The sequence below is a fragment of the Scyliorhinus canicula genome, chromosome 20 (genome assembly GCF_902713615.1).
Source record: "Scyliorhinus canicula chromosome 20, sScyCan1.1, whole genome shotgun sequence".
In the NCBI taxonomy this organism is placed as follows: Eukaryota; Metazoa; Chordata; class Chondrichthyes; order Carcharhiniformes; family Scyliorhinidae; genus Scyliorhinus; species Scyliorhinus canicula.
The window spans coordinates 45,348,812-45,369,462 of record NC_052165.1 but is presented as its reverse complement, the minus strand read 5'-3'; the positions used below and the strand labels follow the sequence as shown (position 1 = coordinate 45,369,462).

The window sequence follows — 20,651 nt, the reverse complement described above, 5'->3', positions numbered from 1 at the left end:
TGTGACATTTTTAAAGTAAAAAGGCAGCGAAGAGCGATAAACAAAAGGAAAAGTCCATGATAGGGTGATGATATTTGGAACTTGGTTCCAGAAATGGGGTCCAAGATGTAGCAGGTAATTTAGGGGTTGAACAGACTGAAGGAAAAGACTGCTTGCAGCAGAGTCAGAGGGATTCGCTCGCAGCCCGAGTTACCTTGTTCCATTGAGACTTAACCTCCTCAGTGGGAATACACAGGATGCCCCGATTTAGCCAGGATGATCTACTCAAGATGTATTGTACTTCAGGCCAACCTTGTTTGACCAGCCAGCAGCCCATCCCAGAGACTGATTACCTATTTGTCCGTCAATGGAAGGTCAGTTGCATATAAACGGTGTAACTCTATTCTTTTGTGCGAATGAGAGTTGGCAATCAGCCAAGATAACGATAATAGATTCAAGTCTGGCCACCTCAGGGAATAACCTTTGTTTGTGGGCGGAGCTTAGACAAACACACAGAAGACTGTGGAAATCAACCAAGGAGGTCATGAAAGTTGCCACTGAGGTAGACTTTGAAAAAAGATCCGGAACAAATGTCCCTAACAGAAGATAAGTGCTTTTAAATGCAAGTATGCCGTTGTCGTGTTTGTGCAAGTGAAACAATAGCTGCATGTTCATGTACAACGTAGTTGGAACTAGTATGTTAAGGCTAAAAAACTGCTTGTAATCTGCTAGTGTTCAAATATTGTTTTCTTTCATTTTAATAAAGTTGGTTTACAAAATAACCAAGCCCTATTTCTCATATTAGCATTCCGAGGATGAATCTATCTTTCCGCACCACATTAAAAAAAATTTTAAGTTACCGGTCTAGTTCAGTATCTCAGTCATTGTTGGGGGCTGCCCATGAATCCGTGACAGGGTGTAAATGCCAAGGTGGTATGATGCTAATCTTTTTGATACTGTTGACAGTTTACCAACCTGAAACATTACCTGTTTCACTCTCTACAAATGCTACCTGACCAGTGTATTTCCTGTTTTTAGCCCTTAATAAATACAGGATTTGTTTGTCCAGGAAATGGTCAAATAAATCTGCTGGGAATACACGGCAGGGTTCATCAGCACCTGAAAGAGACAATAGGTTCTCATTTTGGGTGGCCAAGTCACTGAATGTATTCAAGAAAATTTTTTTTTAGATTTTAACGGCAAAGGGCATGTATGGGCAGAAAGCAGGAATATGGCATTGAGATAGAGGATCGGCCATGAATATTTTGAATGGCGGAGCAGTCTCGAAGGGTAGAATGGCCTATTCCTGCTCTTAGTTTCTACGTTTGGGAAAAAAAAACCTTTGATTTGCTAATGGCACTACTCTTCCAGAGTATTTTCTTCCAGATTTTTATTAATTTTGGGAAAATGCCAATGTTTTACAAAAGTCTCGGAAAACAAAGTGTTTGTTTGAGGAAGAAGATGATTTCAACTCAGAGCATTTCATTATGAACGGTAAAGGTGGAAATGAGTTTAAGCATATCAAGGGCCTGCAAATTGTCCAAGGATCTATGCAGTTACATGATGAAAGGGAGAGAGAGCCAATGTACTGGTTCGCTGAACTCCAAATAACAAGCAGACAAAGTCCAGAACCATCAGTTCCATAGCAGTCAAATTTGTGATTTGCTCATTTGTCTGGCTTGAATTTTGTTCTCGAGATTTGGGAAGTGGTGCCATTCAGCACACAGCCACCCACCATCCCAAACTATCCCGATCTCTTTGGCAAGTTGAATCAGTGAAAAAAGCTAGAAGAATGACCTTACAGGCACTAAAATATAATGCTATTATTAACTTTTTCTTTTCTTCAGACGATGACAGATTTGCTGTGCATAGATGTTGCTGTTACTTACTCTGGCAATGCCAGCCTTTTTATTTTCTCTAAGCTCAAGCACCTTAAATCAGAATTATAACAAGATTTAACATTCAGTTAACGGATTGATTTTGTTTTTATAAACATTTGTCTAGGTTTCTCATTTTTCACATTCCGAATGGAAAAACAAAATTGAATTTGGCTATGGCAATTTAATGATTCGATAACCATTGTATGGACTCTCATAAGTCACTTTCTATGATGCCACCACTACACAATACTTCAATTTACGCTCCCACTCACGTGCAATGCTGAAAAAGCACAGTGTCCTGTTAGAAGCATCATCTTTCAGGTGAAGTGATAACACTGAAGCTGCCATCTGCTCTCTCGTGTAGGCATGAAAAATGCTGCAGTACTACTCAAATGTGATCAAATTCAGGCTTACACAATTGTAGCAAGAATCACTTGCAGCTGGTAGGCTCTCCCCCACAGAAAATAAAGACAGTTGATGACCTTGGAGTGCTGGATATACTGACAGCTTACTGCAATCCAACAGACTCTAACATAACCCTAGAGTGGCCTTACTCTCATGTTAAAAGAGCACATCACCATGTTTAGTTCAAGGAATTCATTATCTGCAAGTTCCCAATTAAGACATTCCCCATCCAACCCTGCCAAAACTCGATTATAAAATTATATTAAAAATGTCCCAAAGCACGCATTTTAAAACACATCAAAATATTTCTATATTGAACTTCTATATTAATACTAGTTATTGCAAGTTTTCAGTAATGGCCGGGACTTTGAAGGAGTACTGTTAAGTCAAAATATTGCAAATAATTAGGATGGCAAATGGAATGTTGCCATTTATTGCAAGGAGTGGAATACAAAAGTAGGGAAGCTTTGCTACAGTTTTACACGGCGTCGGTGAGGTCACATCTAAAGTACTGTGTAGAGTTTTGATGTCCTTACTTAAAGTGATGTGGCACAGTGGTTAGCACTGCTGCCTCAGCTCCAGAGACCCGGGTTCAATTCTAGCCTCGGGTGACTGTGGGCAGTTTGCACTTTTTCCCCATGTCTGCATGGTTCCTCTGGGTTCTCCAGTTTCCTCCCACAGTACAAAGAAGTGCAGGTTAGGAGGATTGGGCATGCTAAATTGCCCATTAGGTGTCCAAAGCAGGGATAGGGTGGAGGCATGGGCTTAAGTAGGGTGCTCTTTCCAAAGGCCAGTGCAGACTCCATGGGCTGATTGGCCTCCTTCTGCACAGTAGGGATTCTATGATATAATTGTGCAGTTCAGAGAAGGTTGATGCAACTGATTCCTGGGATGAAGGGTTTATGTAAATAGGAAATCTTGGACAGACTGGGCCTGTATCCATTGCAGTTTTTAAGGTTGAGAGGTGATCTTATTGAAACGCAAGATTTTGAGGGGACTTGACAGGGTGGATGTAGAGGACCTTTTCCCTTATGGGAAAGACGAGAATGATGCGACACAGTTTAAAAATTAGGAGTTTCCCCGAGGAGAAATATTTTCTCTCGAGTGCTGTGAGTAGTGGAATTAACTTTCCCAGAGAGCGGCAGGTGGGAACGTCATTAAATATTTTTAAAGCCGAGTTAGAGACCGATTCTTAACTGACATGGGAATCAAGGTTATGGGGGTGGACAGGAAAGTAGACTGCAGGCCACAATCAGACCAGCCATGATGTTATTAAATGGTGGAGCAGGTTCAAATGGTTAAATGGCCTACTCCTGTTCCCAACTCATACAATTTTTTATTCATATATGCATTGCACAATCTCTGCCCACTCAACTGGAAAAAACATGTTCAGTAGCACAAACAGTTTTGATACCACACATCTGAAAAATTCTTCCCTGAAATTATTATCCAGTGAGCAAAATGTTGCAATAAATTGATTCCAATTTAAGAAATTCAGAAAAGTTGCCAGCACAAGGTACGGTCAACATTGATTGAAGTTAGATTAGTTTTTAATTTCAATGTTCAAATTAGATTTTAAGCTGTTTAAAAGGTCTTTGAATGCAGATAATTTATATAAACAAATCCACCTATCTTTTCTACCCAAGTATAATTTCCTCAGATTTTGTTTAGATGAAGATTATTTGTGAATTTTAAGCACCTCCATAGTTGAGCTTACTTACAGAAAGCACACCAAGGCGGTTTAGCAATTTTAGGACTGAAAGTAGTTCTAAACTCTTTTTATGGATTGTTCTGGGGGGGGTTTTAAGAATTTTTTTTAAAAATTGAGTTTTCATAATTTATATCCAACAAATTCTAAATTCTACATTATCAGAAAAAACATACATCTTTACAAGCAAGCATCTTTATAACAACTGTGGTCATAACCCCCCCCCAACCTGCATACATATTTTATGTTCCCAATATGGGCGAGACACATATTTACAGCCATTTATACACAACTTGGTTTGGGCTTTGCTTGCCATTGGACCAGTCCCTTGCTGTTTTGTCCCTCTTCCTCGTTTCTAGTGTTCCGTTTGGTTTGCCTTCACCATCGCTGCCCGCTCCACCCAGCCTCCCCACCTTGCTCAACTGGTTGCTGGCTACGTGTCTTGAAACAAATTGGTGAATGGCTTCCATGTCCGACGGAAGCCTTCTTTCGACCTGCAGACGGTGAATTTTATTTTCTCCAGCCTGAGAAATTCCGCCAGGTCGGACAGCCAGTCTGCAGTCTTAGGTGGTGTGGCAAACCGCCAGCCAAGCAGGATTCTCCAGCAGGTGATCAAGGGGGCAAAACCTGGGTCATCGGTGCCCCTTCCCATAAAAAACTCTGGCTGGTCCGATACCTGAAGACCGCAACTTTTGGGCACAAACCTGGACATGGCCTCAAAGAAGGACGTCCAATGCACAATAAGCCTGGTGCAAGACCAGAACAGGTGTAGTTGGCAAAACCTCCCTCTCCATCTCCAGGAAGAACCTGCTCATTCGAGTTCTGGTTAGGTGCGCTCTGTGCACCACTTTTAGCTGTGTTAGGATCAGTCCTACGCATGCGGAGATGGTGTTCGTCCTCTGCAGTGATTCAATCCAGAGTCCTCCCCATACCTCTATGCCTAGTTCCTCCTCCTATCCTTTCCTTCACTTGCCCAGGGGGCAGTGTACCTCCACCAGGAGTTGCTCATACACGTCCCAACAGTTCCCCTCCCCTAAGTCACCTGCATTCAGCAGTATTTCTACTAGTGAGTGTACTGGTATCTGGGGTATGTCGGCGTTTCTTTGCAGAGCATGTTTTTGACTTGAACGCATCAACCCTGGGGGAACACACGGAAAGGTTCCAGCTACCAAGAGAGAGACCTGCTCTGTTTTTTTAATTGTCAACAAACATCTTTTGGTGTCAAGAACAACTTGAAGTATTACGCAGCAAAAAAACTGCCATTAAATAAATCAGGTTATTGATCCATATAGTTCATTTGTAAAGAATAAAGGAAGAACTTTGCACAAAGATTGCTTCTCTTTGTTAAATCAAGTTACTCAAAAAATGGAGGATAGTGGTTAGCACAATTGCTTCACAGCTCCAGGGTCCCAGCTTGGGTCACTATCTGTGCGGAGTCTGCACGTTCTCCGTGTGTTTCCTCCGGTTTCCTCTCACAGTCCAAACATGTGCAGGTTAGGTGGAGTGGCCGTGCTAAATCGCCCGTCGAGTCCAAAATTGCCCTTAGTGTTGGGTGGGGTTACTGGGTTATGGGGATAGCATGGAGGTATGGGCTGGGGTAGGGTGCTCTTTCAAAGAGCCGGTGCAGACTCGATGGGCCGAATAGCCTCCTTCTGCACTGTAAATTCTATGAAATCAGATTAGTGAGAGGATAGTCAGCAGCATGAATGGCTTATGGAAGACAAAATAGAGATATTTCTTTACAGCTGGCACATATTATCTGGAAGAATAGCCAAGACAATAAAAAACATTTCACAATTTGATGCAGCCTTCAGCTGACAGATTGCAATGCTCACATTGCTAATACTACTGCTGCAATCGCAAGGTAACAAAGATGGTACATGTTATCATCAGAGTACAGACAACACTGATAAACCAGAATTTATTGTTCATGGTTGCCCTGAGGTGGTGGTGACGGTGCTCCTGTTAACTGATAGGTGGAGCATTTCAGGACATTGGCTGGGAAATTTTAAAAAAGTAACATGGGACCATCTTCATCCAAACCTCCTTGTGCAATGTTTCTCCTTGTGGCACCCGATGTAATAATTTGAGGCTCAGTCAATAGAAACACCATCAAGACTTGAACTCCTGCCTTACCTATTACAAATAAGGAATTAAGAATCATATTCCAATTTTTTGACAAGATCCCAGGTGCCGCACATTTGACAAACAAAACTTGTTCTCAGCACAAGCTAAAACTGAACATCAAGGTTTTTTTCTCCACATTCAACACAAACCAAATCAATTTTCTGAAAGTGAACATTTAACTATACATACTCAATTTGTTTCAGGTACTTTCAGCACAGCAGAATTGAACAACACAATGAAAGTAATAAAGAGAGTTGACAACTAACTGTTAAAAAAATGTTTTGCCAACAGGCAGCTATGGTTGTGTGCAAGAACTGCAGTGGTCAACTTTATCTGGTTCCTCAGTGGTAAAAATGCTTCAACTTTACCAGCCACTTGAACTACAAAGAATCCAAGATACTTTTGAATACTGAGACTAACCGCACCATTGAATTAGACACTTTTGAGGTGTTTATTTGTACCATTTCTAGTTACAGCTATCCCACCTCACTTTGTGCAATGTGACAAAATGATGGTATTTGATTTCTCCTGCTCCCAACGCACCACAGACTTTCACACATCGCCCACTTACACTGTCTCTGCACTTTGAACTTGTTACAAATCAAACATTTGTGGGTTAGACCAGATTTTTGATTTGTCCCCCGGAAGACAAGTTTTCCTGGAATGTGTAATTTGAATCTACTGAGAGCACTCCAAGATCTCTGCATTGTGTAATTGATGTTGTCTTTATTAGACCAGCAAAGGTCACACTGCTAACATTGCTGCTTCGGAGAATATGCAGCACTCGCATCCCCACTTTCAGAGAAAATGCAACACTGCGTGCCAGCCCCGTACCTTCCCCCACCAACCAGGTTCAGAGCGTGTGCAATGCTCACACCCCCAGGTTCAGAGAGCGTGCAAAGCTCACACCCCCAGGTTTAGGGAGCGTGCAAAGCTCACACCCCCAGGTTCAGAGAGCAAGCAACAGTCACACCTGTATCATCAAACTGAAAGAATCTTATATCCAAATAACTGAGTCAAATGAGATGGAATAGGATGACTAATTCGTTCTTTAAAATAATCAATCTTCAAGAAAATGCTTTAAAACAGTGTAGCACTTCTTAACTCGGGGAACTTCAATGTGCCAACAGTAATGAATCCTAACATCAACGCGAGTTTTACAGAATCAAATGAAAATCTATTAATCAGCGGCGAAAGTATAAAACGGGGGGGTACATCCAGTCACCCTGAGACACTATTCAGCCAATTATACAGAACTATTGAATCTCCACAGACGGTTCCATCCTCACCATCCTTTCAGGTTCTCTAAATACCATAGAAGGAGAGCAAGGAAGGCAAAATACATAAATGCAAGTCTGTAAAAGAATTGTGGATTTGTGTACTTACTCTGCTATGTCTGCATATCCACAGGAAGCAGCTGCATGCAATGGTATCCAACCCTCATTATCTGGCTGATTAATATTTGCAGAATGCTCCACTAGGAATTTCACCATATCCAGGTTATCATCTATACATGCCTACAAGAGATGAAAAATATTTTGTTTCAATATTTGCTACAAATAGAGCCAAAAGAAAACTCAAGCACACCTTCTCACTAGAGCATCTTAAAAGTACTGGTCTATGTACTAAATGGACAAAACCCAGAGATATTCAATGGTTGGGCTTTGTTACTAGCTGCCAAAGCTGCACTGCAAGTTAGCATCAAGTAATATTTTATGTTCTTGATGCGCCCATTCATCAATGTTCCAAATGCAACAGCAAGACCAAGCAAATTAAATAGCTTTCTTTTAAAATTAAAATTTGTAGCCCCGGAGTTACCACATTCACTTCCAAACATCAGAAATTTTCTTTTGCAGGTGAAGTGGAAGCATGAATGCAGAACAAATAGGAACAGAAAATGCTGCTGATTTCCAACAGATTCGGAGAAACTGCTGAGAGAAGGCAAATCATTTTAAATCAAGTACTTTATGATTACGTTCAAAATAAAACTATCACAATAAAGGAGAATTGGCCTTTGATACTGGATGACTTCACAGATAACATGTCCAAAACATTCAAAATGGTGAAGAACACTGAAAATGAAATGAAACTAAGCCAAATCATGCCTTAAAGAACAAAACACGACAAATCCTTAATTGTCAGAATATTAAGGACATATTTTGAGAATTGACAGTCATGATCGCTGAAAAGTTTCAAGCCAAAAGCATGTGGAAGAGCAGTGTCACAACAAAGTCGTTCACAAACAACCTAATTCAATTGAATGTGATTTAAATCACCATTATTTGCTTCACAAATCTGTTCCATTCAGAGTATGAAATCCGATAAACTAAAACAGGGTACAAAACTGTACTGAAACTTAACATTTCACTGTCAAACTGCCAAGAGTAATTAAACCATGCCTATATTTCATACTGAAATGCAACTATTAGTACAGTATCTTCAAAAGTCTAGCTGAATTATGATGAACTTATGGTAAACAATGCATGTCACTTAAAATAGAGATTCAAATGCTTTAATAAAATAATTGAATGAATAGATTCGAGAGGTGCACAAAGGGTCAACTGTGCGAGAGACATCAATTGGTGCCAACCATCTTGTCCTCGATGGACAATTTATGGCAATTTTGAGAGAGTGAGGCTGCATAATTGGAGAAATCTGTCTCTCAAACTAGAATTTTCCCTCCTGGGGACCAGAACGATTAATTGTTCCAGATATTTTACCTCCAAATCAAAGATTATTATATGCACGCACAGACAGCACAACAGGCTAACTGCATTTGGATAAATGTAGTCAGTTCTTTCCTTGAAGGTCCTCACTAGAATACTTCAAATATGAATTTATTTGGATCAATTCAGACACAAACTCTGAAAGTCAGTGCTCAGCTGCAATATATTTGATCTGAAATGTAGCTGATGCCACTTGAGGGTGCAATTGCAAATTTACCAGTTTCTAACCAAAATAATTAGCATATTCAACTTATACAATAGGACAGTAATAGAATGGCAAATCTTGTGCTATTTGCACAATTTGTAGGTGGAGGAATATATAGTCCCCATCATTTACCCAACAACCGTCAAAATCAAGACAGTTTGCGAAATGCATACACTTCTTTAAATTTGGTTGACTGGAGTCAGCTCCTTCATGGTCAGTTGGATGTAACCAGCATGAACTCATGACAACTAGGGCAGCACGGTGGTGCAGTGATTAGCACTGCTGCCTCACGGCGCCGAGGTCCCAGGTTCAATCCCGGCCGTGGGTCACTGTCCGTGTGGAGTTTGCACATTCTCCCCATGTCTGCATGGGTTTTGCCCCCCACAACCCAAAAGCTGTGCAGAGTAGGTGGATTGGCCATGCTAAATTGCCCCTTAATTGGAAAAAATGAATTGGGTACACAATATTTTTTTTAAATGAATACATGACAACTGAAATTTTTCAGAAAAATTAACCACACAACCCTGACATGCATTTTACCTGTCGTACATAAGCTAATTTCTCAGTGACCAGCGACAGCTTTTGTCCCCCATCCAATACAGCATGGAACGAACATGGGGCAAACTAACAAAGATTTCCAGTGATTATTTTCCTTTGGAAAAATAAAACACTGCAAGAATAGTTTCAACAAATTAGACATTTCCAATGGTTAATTTTAACATGTTTATGTATATAACCAATAAATAAATTCTGAAGTTTTCAGTTTCACCATTTCAAATGTAAATATTTTGCAGCCAAATATTATTTACTTTAGAGTCGGTCACTAATGACCCTGTTCAGGTGTTGGCCATTCAACCACAAAAGCCTCAACCATTTCCTAAGATCATCACCACCAACACCTAGAAATGTATTTCAGCTCTTTGGCCAGTAGCACCAATGGGTAACAAGAGTGACGACAGAAGTTTCATCTATAAATTCTCTCAGCCTTTCGGAGTTAAAAATCCGCTTCATTCACAAATTACCTCTTGGCCCAACTTGCTGCAATAACTATTTTTCAAAGCTGTTCATGCATCCAACAAACCACCTATCAGTTCAAATAGGAACACGCTCTCTGCATTTTTTCCCGATGTGCCTCATGTCAGCTTTCAAAAATGAGTAATTACTTGTCACAATGCTTCACTTACTGATACTTTCAATGTAGACTTTTCAAAGCATGACATTTTTGCCAATATTTCCAATTTATGAAGAGTTAGTTGAATTATTGACTGAGATGACAAATGGGGAAAGGGATCGCTGGTTGTAGCTTTTGGTCTTTGGTTTGCAACTCGTGCTCAAACTATGTTATTTTCTACTATGTCCACTCAGTTACAGCCCTGTAAATCTCCTTTGCACCCTCTCCTGTGCCTCTATATTCGCCTTACATCGTAAGCAGAACTTCACACTTTCTCCAAGTTGGTCTACCTACAGTTCAATACAGGCTTAGCATAATTCCATTTTAATTTTCATACTAACTGCAAAATGTGATGAGCAGAACTGAAGGTAATACCTTTAATTTGGGTCTAATGAGAAAGATTCTGCATAACTTCCCTGTTTTTGTACCCAATACCTCTTACTTATTTTAAAAAAATAAGTGTACCCAATTCATTTTTTTCCCAATTAAGGGGCAATTTAGCGTGGCCAATCCACCTACCCTGCACTTATTTGGATTGTGGGGGCAAAACCCACGCAAACACAGGGAGAATGTGCAAACTCCACATAGACAGTGACCCAGAGTCAGGATCGAACCTGGGATCTGAGCGTTATGAGGCAGCAATTTAATAAATCTTGAAGGGGATACTAGATAGCACAAAAATCCTACAACTTTTATTAGTTTTGTTCCTGAAGAAGAAACAACACTGACAAAGCCACATATATTACCCTCCCTCAGGAGCTGGGTGACGTTGGTGGGCCTTCTTGAATTGCTGATCTGCTTGTTCATGACAGTAATCCCATGACAGTAATCCCTTAATCATAGAATTTACAGTGCAGAAGGAGGCAATTCGGCCCATCGAGTCTGCACCGGCTCTTGGAAAGAGCACCCTACCCAAGGTCAACTCCTCCATCCTATGCCCATAACCCAGTAACCCCACCCAACACTAAGGGAATTTTGGACACTAAGGGCAATTTATCATGGCCAATCCATCTAACCTGCACATCTTTGGACTGTGGGAGGAAACCGGAGCACCCGGAGGAAACCCACGCACACACGGGGAGGATGTGCAGACTCCGCACAGACAGTGACCCAAGCCGGAATCGAACCTGGGACCCTGGAGCTGTGAAGCAATTATGCTATCCACAATGCTACCATGCTGCCCATACAATGCTACCGTGCTGCCCATTAATGGCATGGGTGTTCACATATATTAAAGAGATAGAAAGAGCAGTCACACATGTCCAAATCAGCACTGAATTGAGTTTGGATGGAATCCATTGAGATAATCATGCTCTTATAATATTGCCGTTTGATTACAGGATAGAAGGTGCCATTAGATGGTATGGACAGTCCTCTCTGCATCAGGTTATTCTGTACCTGAGCATCAGGTTATACTGTGCCAGAACTATGCATATTAAGTGTTTAATTTTCCACTAATGATACCCTTAACCATCAGTCCAAAACAAAATCACACACAGAAACAACTGTACGGTGTTCTAAAGCTAGGGCATGCTTTTTGTCCTTGCAAATCTCACAGGCAGTTCATATAAAATTTAACTTTATTTTCCCATGGGTTTGCTTATATTTCAAGTTGCTGATACTAATATATCTTGATACTGATTTAAGATTAATCAACCAATGAGCTAACATTTTTTTAAAAGTCACTCCTCAAACCTCAATTCACTTGAATTGAACAGACAGTGCGCACACAGGGATTTCTGGCATTGCATGTTGCCTGAAGTCTGGATTGATGGGAATAGGTTTGGCTTACAATCATGAAGCTTTATTCAGTAGTGTAAACTAAAGCAACTCTTCTGTCTGATCTGAATTATAACTTGCTGAAAATTAAAGTGCAAATTTAATATTAAATTCCACTTCTTACACAATTTATGATGCACAAAGTAAAAATGAAGCGATGAGAGGATGGACAGAGAAAAGAGTTCCAGAAGATACAGTAACATTGAAATACTGAATATTAAACTTTGTAACTGATAAAAGGCAGATCCGTTTACAGCATGCACATGAGTACTTAAACATCAGTAATATGGTATAATAATTTTTAGCTTTCGTCAAACGCCCACACCAGTGAGGGAGGCGGTCTGAGCAGTAAAGTTCTACAGTTAACTCGATTGACAAACGAACATGGATTAAGTTCCCTCTACGGATTCTATTTTTAATTGCTCATGACACCAAACTGTATGGTGAGGCAACAAATATTTCAGGAAACTGATTGAATTTACAAGATGGCACAAATGATGTGGATAGCTTCGGAGCTGCAGATTTTTAGGCAGGGAATCCAATTCACTTTGGAATAAGAAAAATAATTATATGTTTGACATGAAAAGATGTCCACTAGCAAACTGTTCAAAAGTAAATAGAATCGGTGGTGATGACCTTTTCATTTAGTAATACCTGGTTGTTAACAAGGATAGACAAGTACTGGGTTGCAACTCTGCAATTTGGCTTCAAGTGAAAGCAAGTTATTCTAATATCCCATACATAATTGGAGAGGATGCATATTGAAAGGTGAGATCAATTTTAGGCATCTTGCCTTCAAAATGAAAATGATTCATTTAAGGGAATTCAAAGATTAATTTAAAGGGTGTTTTCAGGACTTAGAATTGCAAGACAGTAGAAAGTATAGAAACCAGATTTACCAATTTCTTTTAGGGTGGGGGGGGGGTAGAAATAATTTAAAAGGGAGGAGGAAAAGAAGCCTAATTCAGTTGCAAAAGAAAAAAAAGTTTTCCATTTTGTGGATGGAATTAGAAAATTGGAAAAACGGCATGCCACCAAAGAGCACAGTCAAAATCCCTCCCTGGCATTCCCAAAATGTGATGGATGTGTTCAGCAGAATCAGCAAATATAGTTGCACTAAATGCTGTTCAACCAAGAGACTGCTGTCTCAAATTTTGATATAGTTGAACAAAATACTGTTGACCATAAGAGACCTTGTGTTGCTGCCAGGAAGAAAGTGTCATTTGTGGAAACCTCTAACAAGGTTTAAATAGAAATGGTGCAGTTCTGATCATCTTTTAGTGTCTTAAATAAATGCTCATAACTCATGTGAGAGTACCTTGAAGAAATGGGTGTTTAAGAAATGTACCTTTAAGAAATGGGTGTTTATCAGTGATGTCAGAGTGTGGGTGGAGCTGGGCTGTCTGTCAGCTTTTTACTTTTGTTTTAGGCTGTTTACTGCAGGGAGTGTTTTAGTTTCGTTTTCAGTGTTGGAGCTGAAGCCAGACAGAGCAGGTGTACTGTTGATCTCTCTGCCATCAACAGACTATCTCTTGATCATTTGGTGAATTCAGAATTCTAAAGTTTTCAGTAGGGACTTTAACCTGATCTGCTTCTGGTAAATGGTGTTTTAAGTCTTCTGGATGCTAAAAGGAAAGCTTACGGGTTACTTAGTGTAGTATTCTTTGGTGGTTGTTTTTGAAATAATGGTTGCTAAAATGTTCACTGTATGTTTTAAAAAGGTTAACTTGAATTCATAGAATAAACATTGTTTTGCTTTAAAAAATACTTTTCCATTTCTGCTGTGCCACACCTGTAGAGTGGGCCGTGTGCCACAATATATTAAAAATTGTGGGTCAGGTGAACTCCATGCTAAACTTTGGGGTTCTCAAAACCCTGGCCCATAACACTCGCCTGACACAATTCAGCAAATTGGACCTTATGGACTGGTGTAAGGAGTAGCTCACATGCACTTTTACGTTATTCCAATTTTACAATCCATTTCGCTTTAAATGTGGAGTGTAAACTACCATATTTATTTAAAAAATCAAATTATACCTCTTGCCTTTCTAGTATTACATTTAATCACTCCCCATCTTGGAAGGGCATGCTGCTGCAACGTCAATTGTTCACCTACATGTAATTTTTGAACAGAAATCTTATAAATATTTAATTTAAGAGAGCTTGTAGCCCAAATGTCATACAGTAGGACCATTGAAATTTACAACTGTAAAAATCTACTTGTTAATCTCTGTCTGTTCCTTGTTCTTTTCCTTTTCATTTCTGTTACTCTGCTATTTCAATTTTTGTGCTTGTACAATAAATGGGACCTATGCATTTGAGATGAACTTCACCTTTAATTTGAGTGGCTCGTAAACTGAGGATTGATTTATGACCTCCATTCTACGTGGCTTAGAATCTTACCTTGCTTTATGATTCTGTGAAACACTTGGATGTTTTCCATTATGCTAAGTTTTTGCTCATGAAAATTTAAGACTAAAAGATTGTTCAGTTAACAATAATTATTGATTGATATGGCACTTGAACCAAACAGATGTAATTGTACATCCTAGAAGCAAGATTTAATTCTGTAGATTCATGACATCACACTAGACCAAGATGGAAATGCAAATTTAATGAGCAAATTTCTGAAATTTGTCTAATAAGTGCTTGAAAGGTACTTGAGGGAGGGAGTGGATGTTGAAAGTGGTGGATGATGCATCAATCAGGCAGGATGCTTCGTCATGAATGGCATTGGGCTTCCTTTTTTTTAAATTTAGAGTACCCAATTCATTTTTTCCAATTAAGGGGCAATTTAACATGGCCAAACAACCTACCCTGCACATCTTTGGGTTGTGGGGGTGAAACCTGGGCAGACACAGGGAGAATGTGCAAACTCCACACAGGAAAATAATTAATTTCAAGGAAAATTGACAAATTAGATTTAGTACAATTTTTCAGCATCACATTTTGTTTTAGAGGCAAGCAAGTGTTCTCCCATGTATCCACAAAAAGTTTTGCTCAGAATGGATTCTTACACTGGTTTTAATTTCGCGAACAGATAATTAGACTTCTTAATAAAGGCAGTGGATTTAATACCAGCCTTGTACCACTGAGATCTTGATGCAGTTTCAGGCCAAACTGATGGCAAGTCTGCTTACTGCTGGTTGGAAGGATTCCAGGTTTCAATAATCTTGAGCTCTCACTGCAGCAATCTCGATTCAGTTTCTAACAGACATTCGCACTGAAATCTTTCACAGAAACCACTGGATTACTAGCATGGGAAAACACCACAAAAAATGGCAGGTATAGGAAGTGGCTCATGCACATTATTGGAACAGAAAACAATGAGCTTTAGTCCTCAGCTCACCAGGTTCTACCAGAAAAAAGAACATTTTATGCTGATTATGGTTTGCAGAATTTCAAACTGTTCTGTTCCTTGGTGCCAAAATCCCTTGGTTTGACATCAGCAAAACTAGCATGTCAAAAAAGTTTAGAATTTGAAAAACTGCAAGTTTACACAAGTTTGTTTATTTTTTAAATAACTGGTGGATAATTTCACAATTTTTCAAAGATGAGCTGGTAAGTGGGGTTTAAAAATCATACAAATTAAATAGCAAAGACAGAAAAATTATTTCCTCTGGTGGTGGAATCAGGAAGCACTTTTCCCACAATCAAAATGTCGGGCTGCACGCACGGTAGCACAGTGGCTAGCACTGTTGCCTCACAGATCCAGGGTCCCAGGTTCGAGTTCCGGCTTGGGTCACTGTCTGTGGGGTGTCTGCAAGCTCTTCCGTGACTGCCTGGGTTTCCTTTGGATGCTCCTCCGAAAGACATGCTTGTTAGGTGAATTGAACATTCTGAATTCTCCCTGTGTACCCGAACAGGGTGCCGTAGTGTGGCGTCTAGAGGATATTCACAGTGACTTCATTGCAGTGTTGATGTAAGCCTACTTGTGAAAATAATTAAGATTATAAAAAGTTGGAGCAATTGATCAGTGGGAGAAATTGATCAGAACTATTGATATTTCACCACAGATGTTGCCCGAGTATCTCTAGCATTTGCCATTTTCATGACAAGTTTTCATTCTTTTTTTTTTATAAATTTAGATTACCCAATTATTTTTTCCAATTAAGGGGCAATTTAGCGTGGCCAATCCACCTACTCTGCACATTTTTGGGTTGTGGGGGCGAAACCCACGCAGACACGGGGAGAATGTGCAAACTCCACACGGACAGTGACCCAGAGCCGGGATCGAACCTGGGACCTCAGCGCCGTGAGGCGGTTGTGCTAACCACTAGGCCACCGTGCTGCCTAAGTTTTCATTCTTTCGTGGGACGAATGTATTGCTGTCCATTTGTCACCCATCCCCAAATAACCTCCAGAAGGTTATGATGATCCACCTTCTTGAACTGCTACAGTCCATGCAGCATGGACACACCCATAGTAGTGTTGAGGAGATAGTCCCAAGATTTTGACCCAGCAACAGTGAAAGAACAGCAAAATATTTCGAAGTCAGGGTGGTGAGTGGTTTAGAGAACTTGTAAGAGATGGTGTTGGACCGTAACACCACAAGACACAGGAGTAGAATTAGGCCACTCAGCCCATCGAGTCTGCTCCGCCATTCAATCATGGCCGACATTTTTCTCATCCCCATTCTCCTGCCTTCTCCCAAATAACCCCTGATCCCCTCATGGATCAAAAACCTATCTATCTCTGTTCTAAAGACACTCAGTGATTTGGCCTCCACAGCCTTCCACGGCAAAGAGTTCCACAGATTCACCACCCGCTGGCTGAAGAAATTCCTCCTCATCTCTGTTTTAAAGGATCGTCCCTTTAGTCTGAGATTGTGTCCTCTGCTTCTAGTTTTTACTACAAGTGGAAACATCCTCTCTGCTCCCACTCTATCCACTCCTCGCAGTATCTTGTACGTTTCAATAAGATCCCCTCTCATCCTTCTAAACTCCCAATGAGTACAGACCCAGAGTCCTCAATCATTTGTCATACGACAAGCTCTTCATTCCAGGGATCATTCTTGTGAACCTCCTCTGGACCCTTTCCAAGGCCAGCACATCCTTCCTTAGATACGGGGCCTGTAACTGCTCACAATAGTCCAAATGGGATCTGAACAGAGTCTTGTATAGCTTCAGAAGTACATCTCTGGTCTTGCATTCTAGCCCTCTCGACATGAATGCTAACATTGCATTTACCTTCCTAACTGCCGACTGAACCTGCACGTTAACCTTAAGAGAATCATGAACAAGGACCCCAAGTCCCTTGTGCTTCTGATTTCCTAAGCATTTCCCCATTCAGAAAATAGTCTTTGCCACCATTTCTCCTTCCAAAGTGCATAACCTCACTTTTCCACATTGTATCCCATCTGCCACTTCTTTGCCCACTCTCCTTGCCTGTCCAAGTCCTTCCTCAATACTACCTGCTTCCTCAATACTACCTGCCCCTCTACAGATCTTTGCATCATCTGCAACTTAGCAACCGTGTGTTCAGTTCCTTCCTCCAGATCATTAATGTATATTGTGAAAGGTTGTGGTCCCAGCACCGACTCCTGAGGCACACCAGTAGTCACCGGCTGCCATCCTGAAAAAGATCCCTTTATCCCCACTCTCTGCCGACTGCCAGTCAGTCAATCCTCTATCCATGCCAGGATCCTATCCTGAACACCACGGGCTCCTAACTTATTTAACAGTCTCCTATGCGGCACCTTGTCACAGGCCTTCTGGAAATCTAAATAAATCACGTCCACTGGTTCTCCTTTGTTGAACTTCCTTGTTACTTCCTCAAAGAACCCCAACAGATTTGCCTGACATGACCTCCTCTTGACGAAGCCGCACTGACTCAGTCCTATTTTGTCATGCAGTTCCAAGTACTCCGTGATCTCATCTTTAATAATGGATTCTAAAATCTTACCATTGACCAAAGTCAGGCTGACCGGCCTAAATTTCCCGTCTTCTTCCTCTCTCCCTTCTTTAACAGTGGTGTTACATTAGCCACTTTCCAGTCCTCTGGGACTCTTCCTGCCTGCAGTGATTCTCAAAGATCATCACCAACGCCTGCACAATCCCCTCAGCTATCTCTTTTAGAACCCTGTGGTGTAGGCCAACCAATCCAGGTGATTTATCCACCTTCAGACCTTCAGTTTCCCCAGACCTTTCTCCTTAGTAATGGCCATTGCAATCACATGTGGCCCCTGGTTCTGCTGGAGCTCTGGCATCCTACTGGTGACTTCCACCGTGAAGACTGATGCAAAGTAACTATTCAGTTCATCTACCATTTCTTTGATTCCTATTATTACTTCTCCAGCCACATTTTTCAGTCATCCAATGTTTATTTGTGCCTCTCTCTTACCTTTTAAATATTGAAAAAAAACTCTTCCTATCTCCCTTTCTATAACTAGCTAGCGTGCACTCATACTTCATCATCTCCCCCCTTATTGCTTTTTTAGTTGTTCTGGCTGGGCCAGCATGTATTGCTCCCATGCGTCTAGTGGCAGAGACCATGAGTCTGCTTCCGAAGCATTGGTGGTAGGAGTGAATGTTGAAGGGGTGCCAATCAGCAGACTGCTTTTAATAATAATTATTATTATTATTGTAGCTACAGTATTTATTTCCTAGTTCAGTTCAGTTTCTGGTCAATGATAACCTCCAGGATATTGACAATGGGGGGTTCAGTGATGAGAATGTCATTGAATGTCAAGGAGTGATGGTTAGATTCCCTTTTGTTGACTTCGGTTGCGGTGATGCGGAGCTAAGCCGCACGTTAGGTAGCTCCCGCTATTTTCGGTCTTTTGGGCTCTTTTAAGGGCCCGTTGTGGTGCGGGTTGGACTTTTCCCGGTGTGGGAACACATTCACTGCGGTCTTCTGCCGGTGGATGGACTGGACCAAGAGTGGAGCGGTTTAAAAATCGGCTTTGGAGCAGAGAAAGGTGCGAGGCAGGAGAAACATGGTGGCAGGATGGGAGCCGGCTGCGTGGCAGCAATGGGTGCAGGAGCAGCAGGAGCTGCTTCAGAGAGCTGAAGGCTGAGCTTTTGGAACCGCCTTAAGGCCTCGCTGGACAAGCTCACGGCGACTCACGACGGCCCAGGGTGTCGAGATCCGGGAGCAACGGCAAAAGGCCTCGGAGAGCGAGGACAAAATCCTAGGCCTGGCAGTGAAGGTGGAGTCGCATGAGGGGCTCCACAAGAATTCGCAAGCGAGGCTGGAGGAGATGGAGATTCGCTCCCGTCGGAAGAACTTGCGGATCCTGGGCCTCCCGGAGGGGCTGGAAGGTTCGGACTTGGGGGACTATGTGGCCGTGATGTTGAACTCGTTAATGGGTGCTGGGTCATTCCAGGGGCCCTTGGAACTGGAGGGTGCCCATCGAGTGCTGATGAGGAAGCCCAAGCCGAATGAGCCGCCCAGGGCGGTGCTGGTCCATTTTCACCGCTTCGTTGATCGTGAGTGTGTGCTGAGATGGGCGAAGGAGAAGAGCAGCAAGTGGGAGAATGTAGAGATTCGGATTTATCAGGACTCGAGTGCAGAGGTGGCAAAGAGAAGGGCTGATTTTAATCGGACGAAGGCAGTGCTTCACAAGAAGGGGGTGAAGTTTGGCCTGTTACAGCCGGAACGCCTCTGGGTCACTTACAAAGACCGCCAGCTCTACTTCGATTCCCCAGAGGATGCCTGGGCCTTCGTCCAGGCAGAGAAGTTGGACTCGAACTGAGGGGCTGGGGACTGAGGTCCATAGTCCGGAGGCTTATCCTCCGTAGTATCCTTTCGTTTTTCTGGTTGGGGTTGTTAATGTCTTTTTGCCTTTTTTGTTGCTTTTTTGCATTTTTGGGGCTCTTATTTATTCATTTTGGTGCATTCTTGTTTTTTCACTGGTGGAGAGCTGGGGAGCTGTTCGCGGGCCCGCTGGGTCATGCGCCCTTTTTCCCGTGTGTCGGATCGGGGGGGGCGGGGTCTGAGATGGAAGCGCGGGCTTTCTTCCCGCGCTGGAGGGGCAGTGGGCGGGTGGGGGGGTGGTGGTTGTGTTGCACTGGGGAGAGTCATTGGGGTGGCGGGAGTAGCCAGGGTCAGCAGGAGTCGGCTGACTTACGGAAGTACGATGGAAGGGATTACGCAGCTGTGTGGGGGGGTACCGGGTTGCTGCTGGGGGGGGCTGAAGAGGAACTGCTGGCGATGGGGGGGGGGGGGGGGGGGGGGGGGGGGGGGGGGGGGGGGGAGAGAAGGGTTGCCAGGAGGGTCTGCCACCGTGGGGAACGGGCCTGGGGGGTTTTGTGGGCACGTGGTGAGTCGAGGGAGGGTCATGGCTGACCGCCGCAGAGGCAGGGAAGGACTCCCCCGATTCAGCTGGTCACATGGAACGTGAGGGGGTCCCCGGTCTTGGAGCACTTGAAGGGGCTGGGGGCGGAGGTAGCCATGCTCCAGGAGACGCACCTTAAGGTGGTGGACCAGGTGAGGCTGAGAAGCGGTTGGGTTGGGCAGGTGTTCCACTCGGGGCTAGATGCGAAGAATCTAGGGGTGGCGATTTTAGTTGGTAAGAGCTTGTCATTTGTGGCGTCGAGTGTGGTGGCTGGTAGCTGTGGCAGATACGTAATGGTGAGTGGTAGGCTTCAAGGGGAGCGGGTGGTTCTGGTTAATGTGTACGCCCCCAATTGGGACGATGCAGGTTTCATGCGGCGAATGTTGAGCCGGA

At 42.4% G+C, this 20,651-nt stretch overlaps 1 protein-coding gene across 1 annotated transcript in view; it reads right to left on the bottom strand.

The window, feature by feature from the left end:
* The window catches only part of LOC119955117 (protein phosphatase 1 regulatory subunit 12A-like), a 291,292-nt gene that overhangs the window by 174,358 nt on the left and 96,283 nt on the right, over positions 1–20,651 (bottom strand). The window contains 1 exon segment of the mRNA XM_038781005.1: positions 7,486–7,616. Coding sequence (XP_038636933.1) covers positions 7,486–7,616 — 131 coding nt within the window.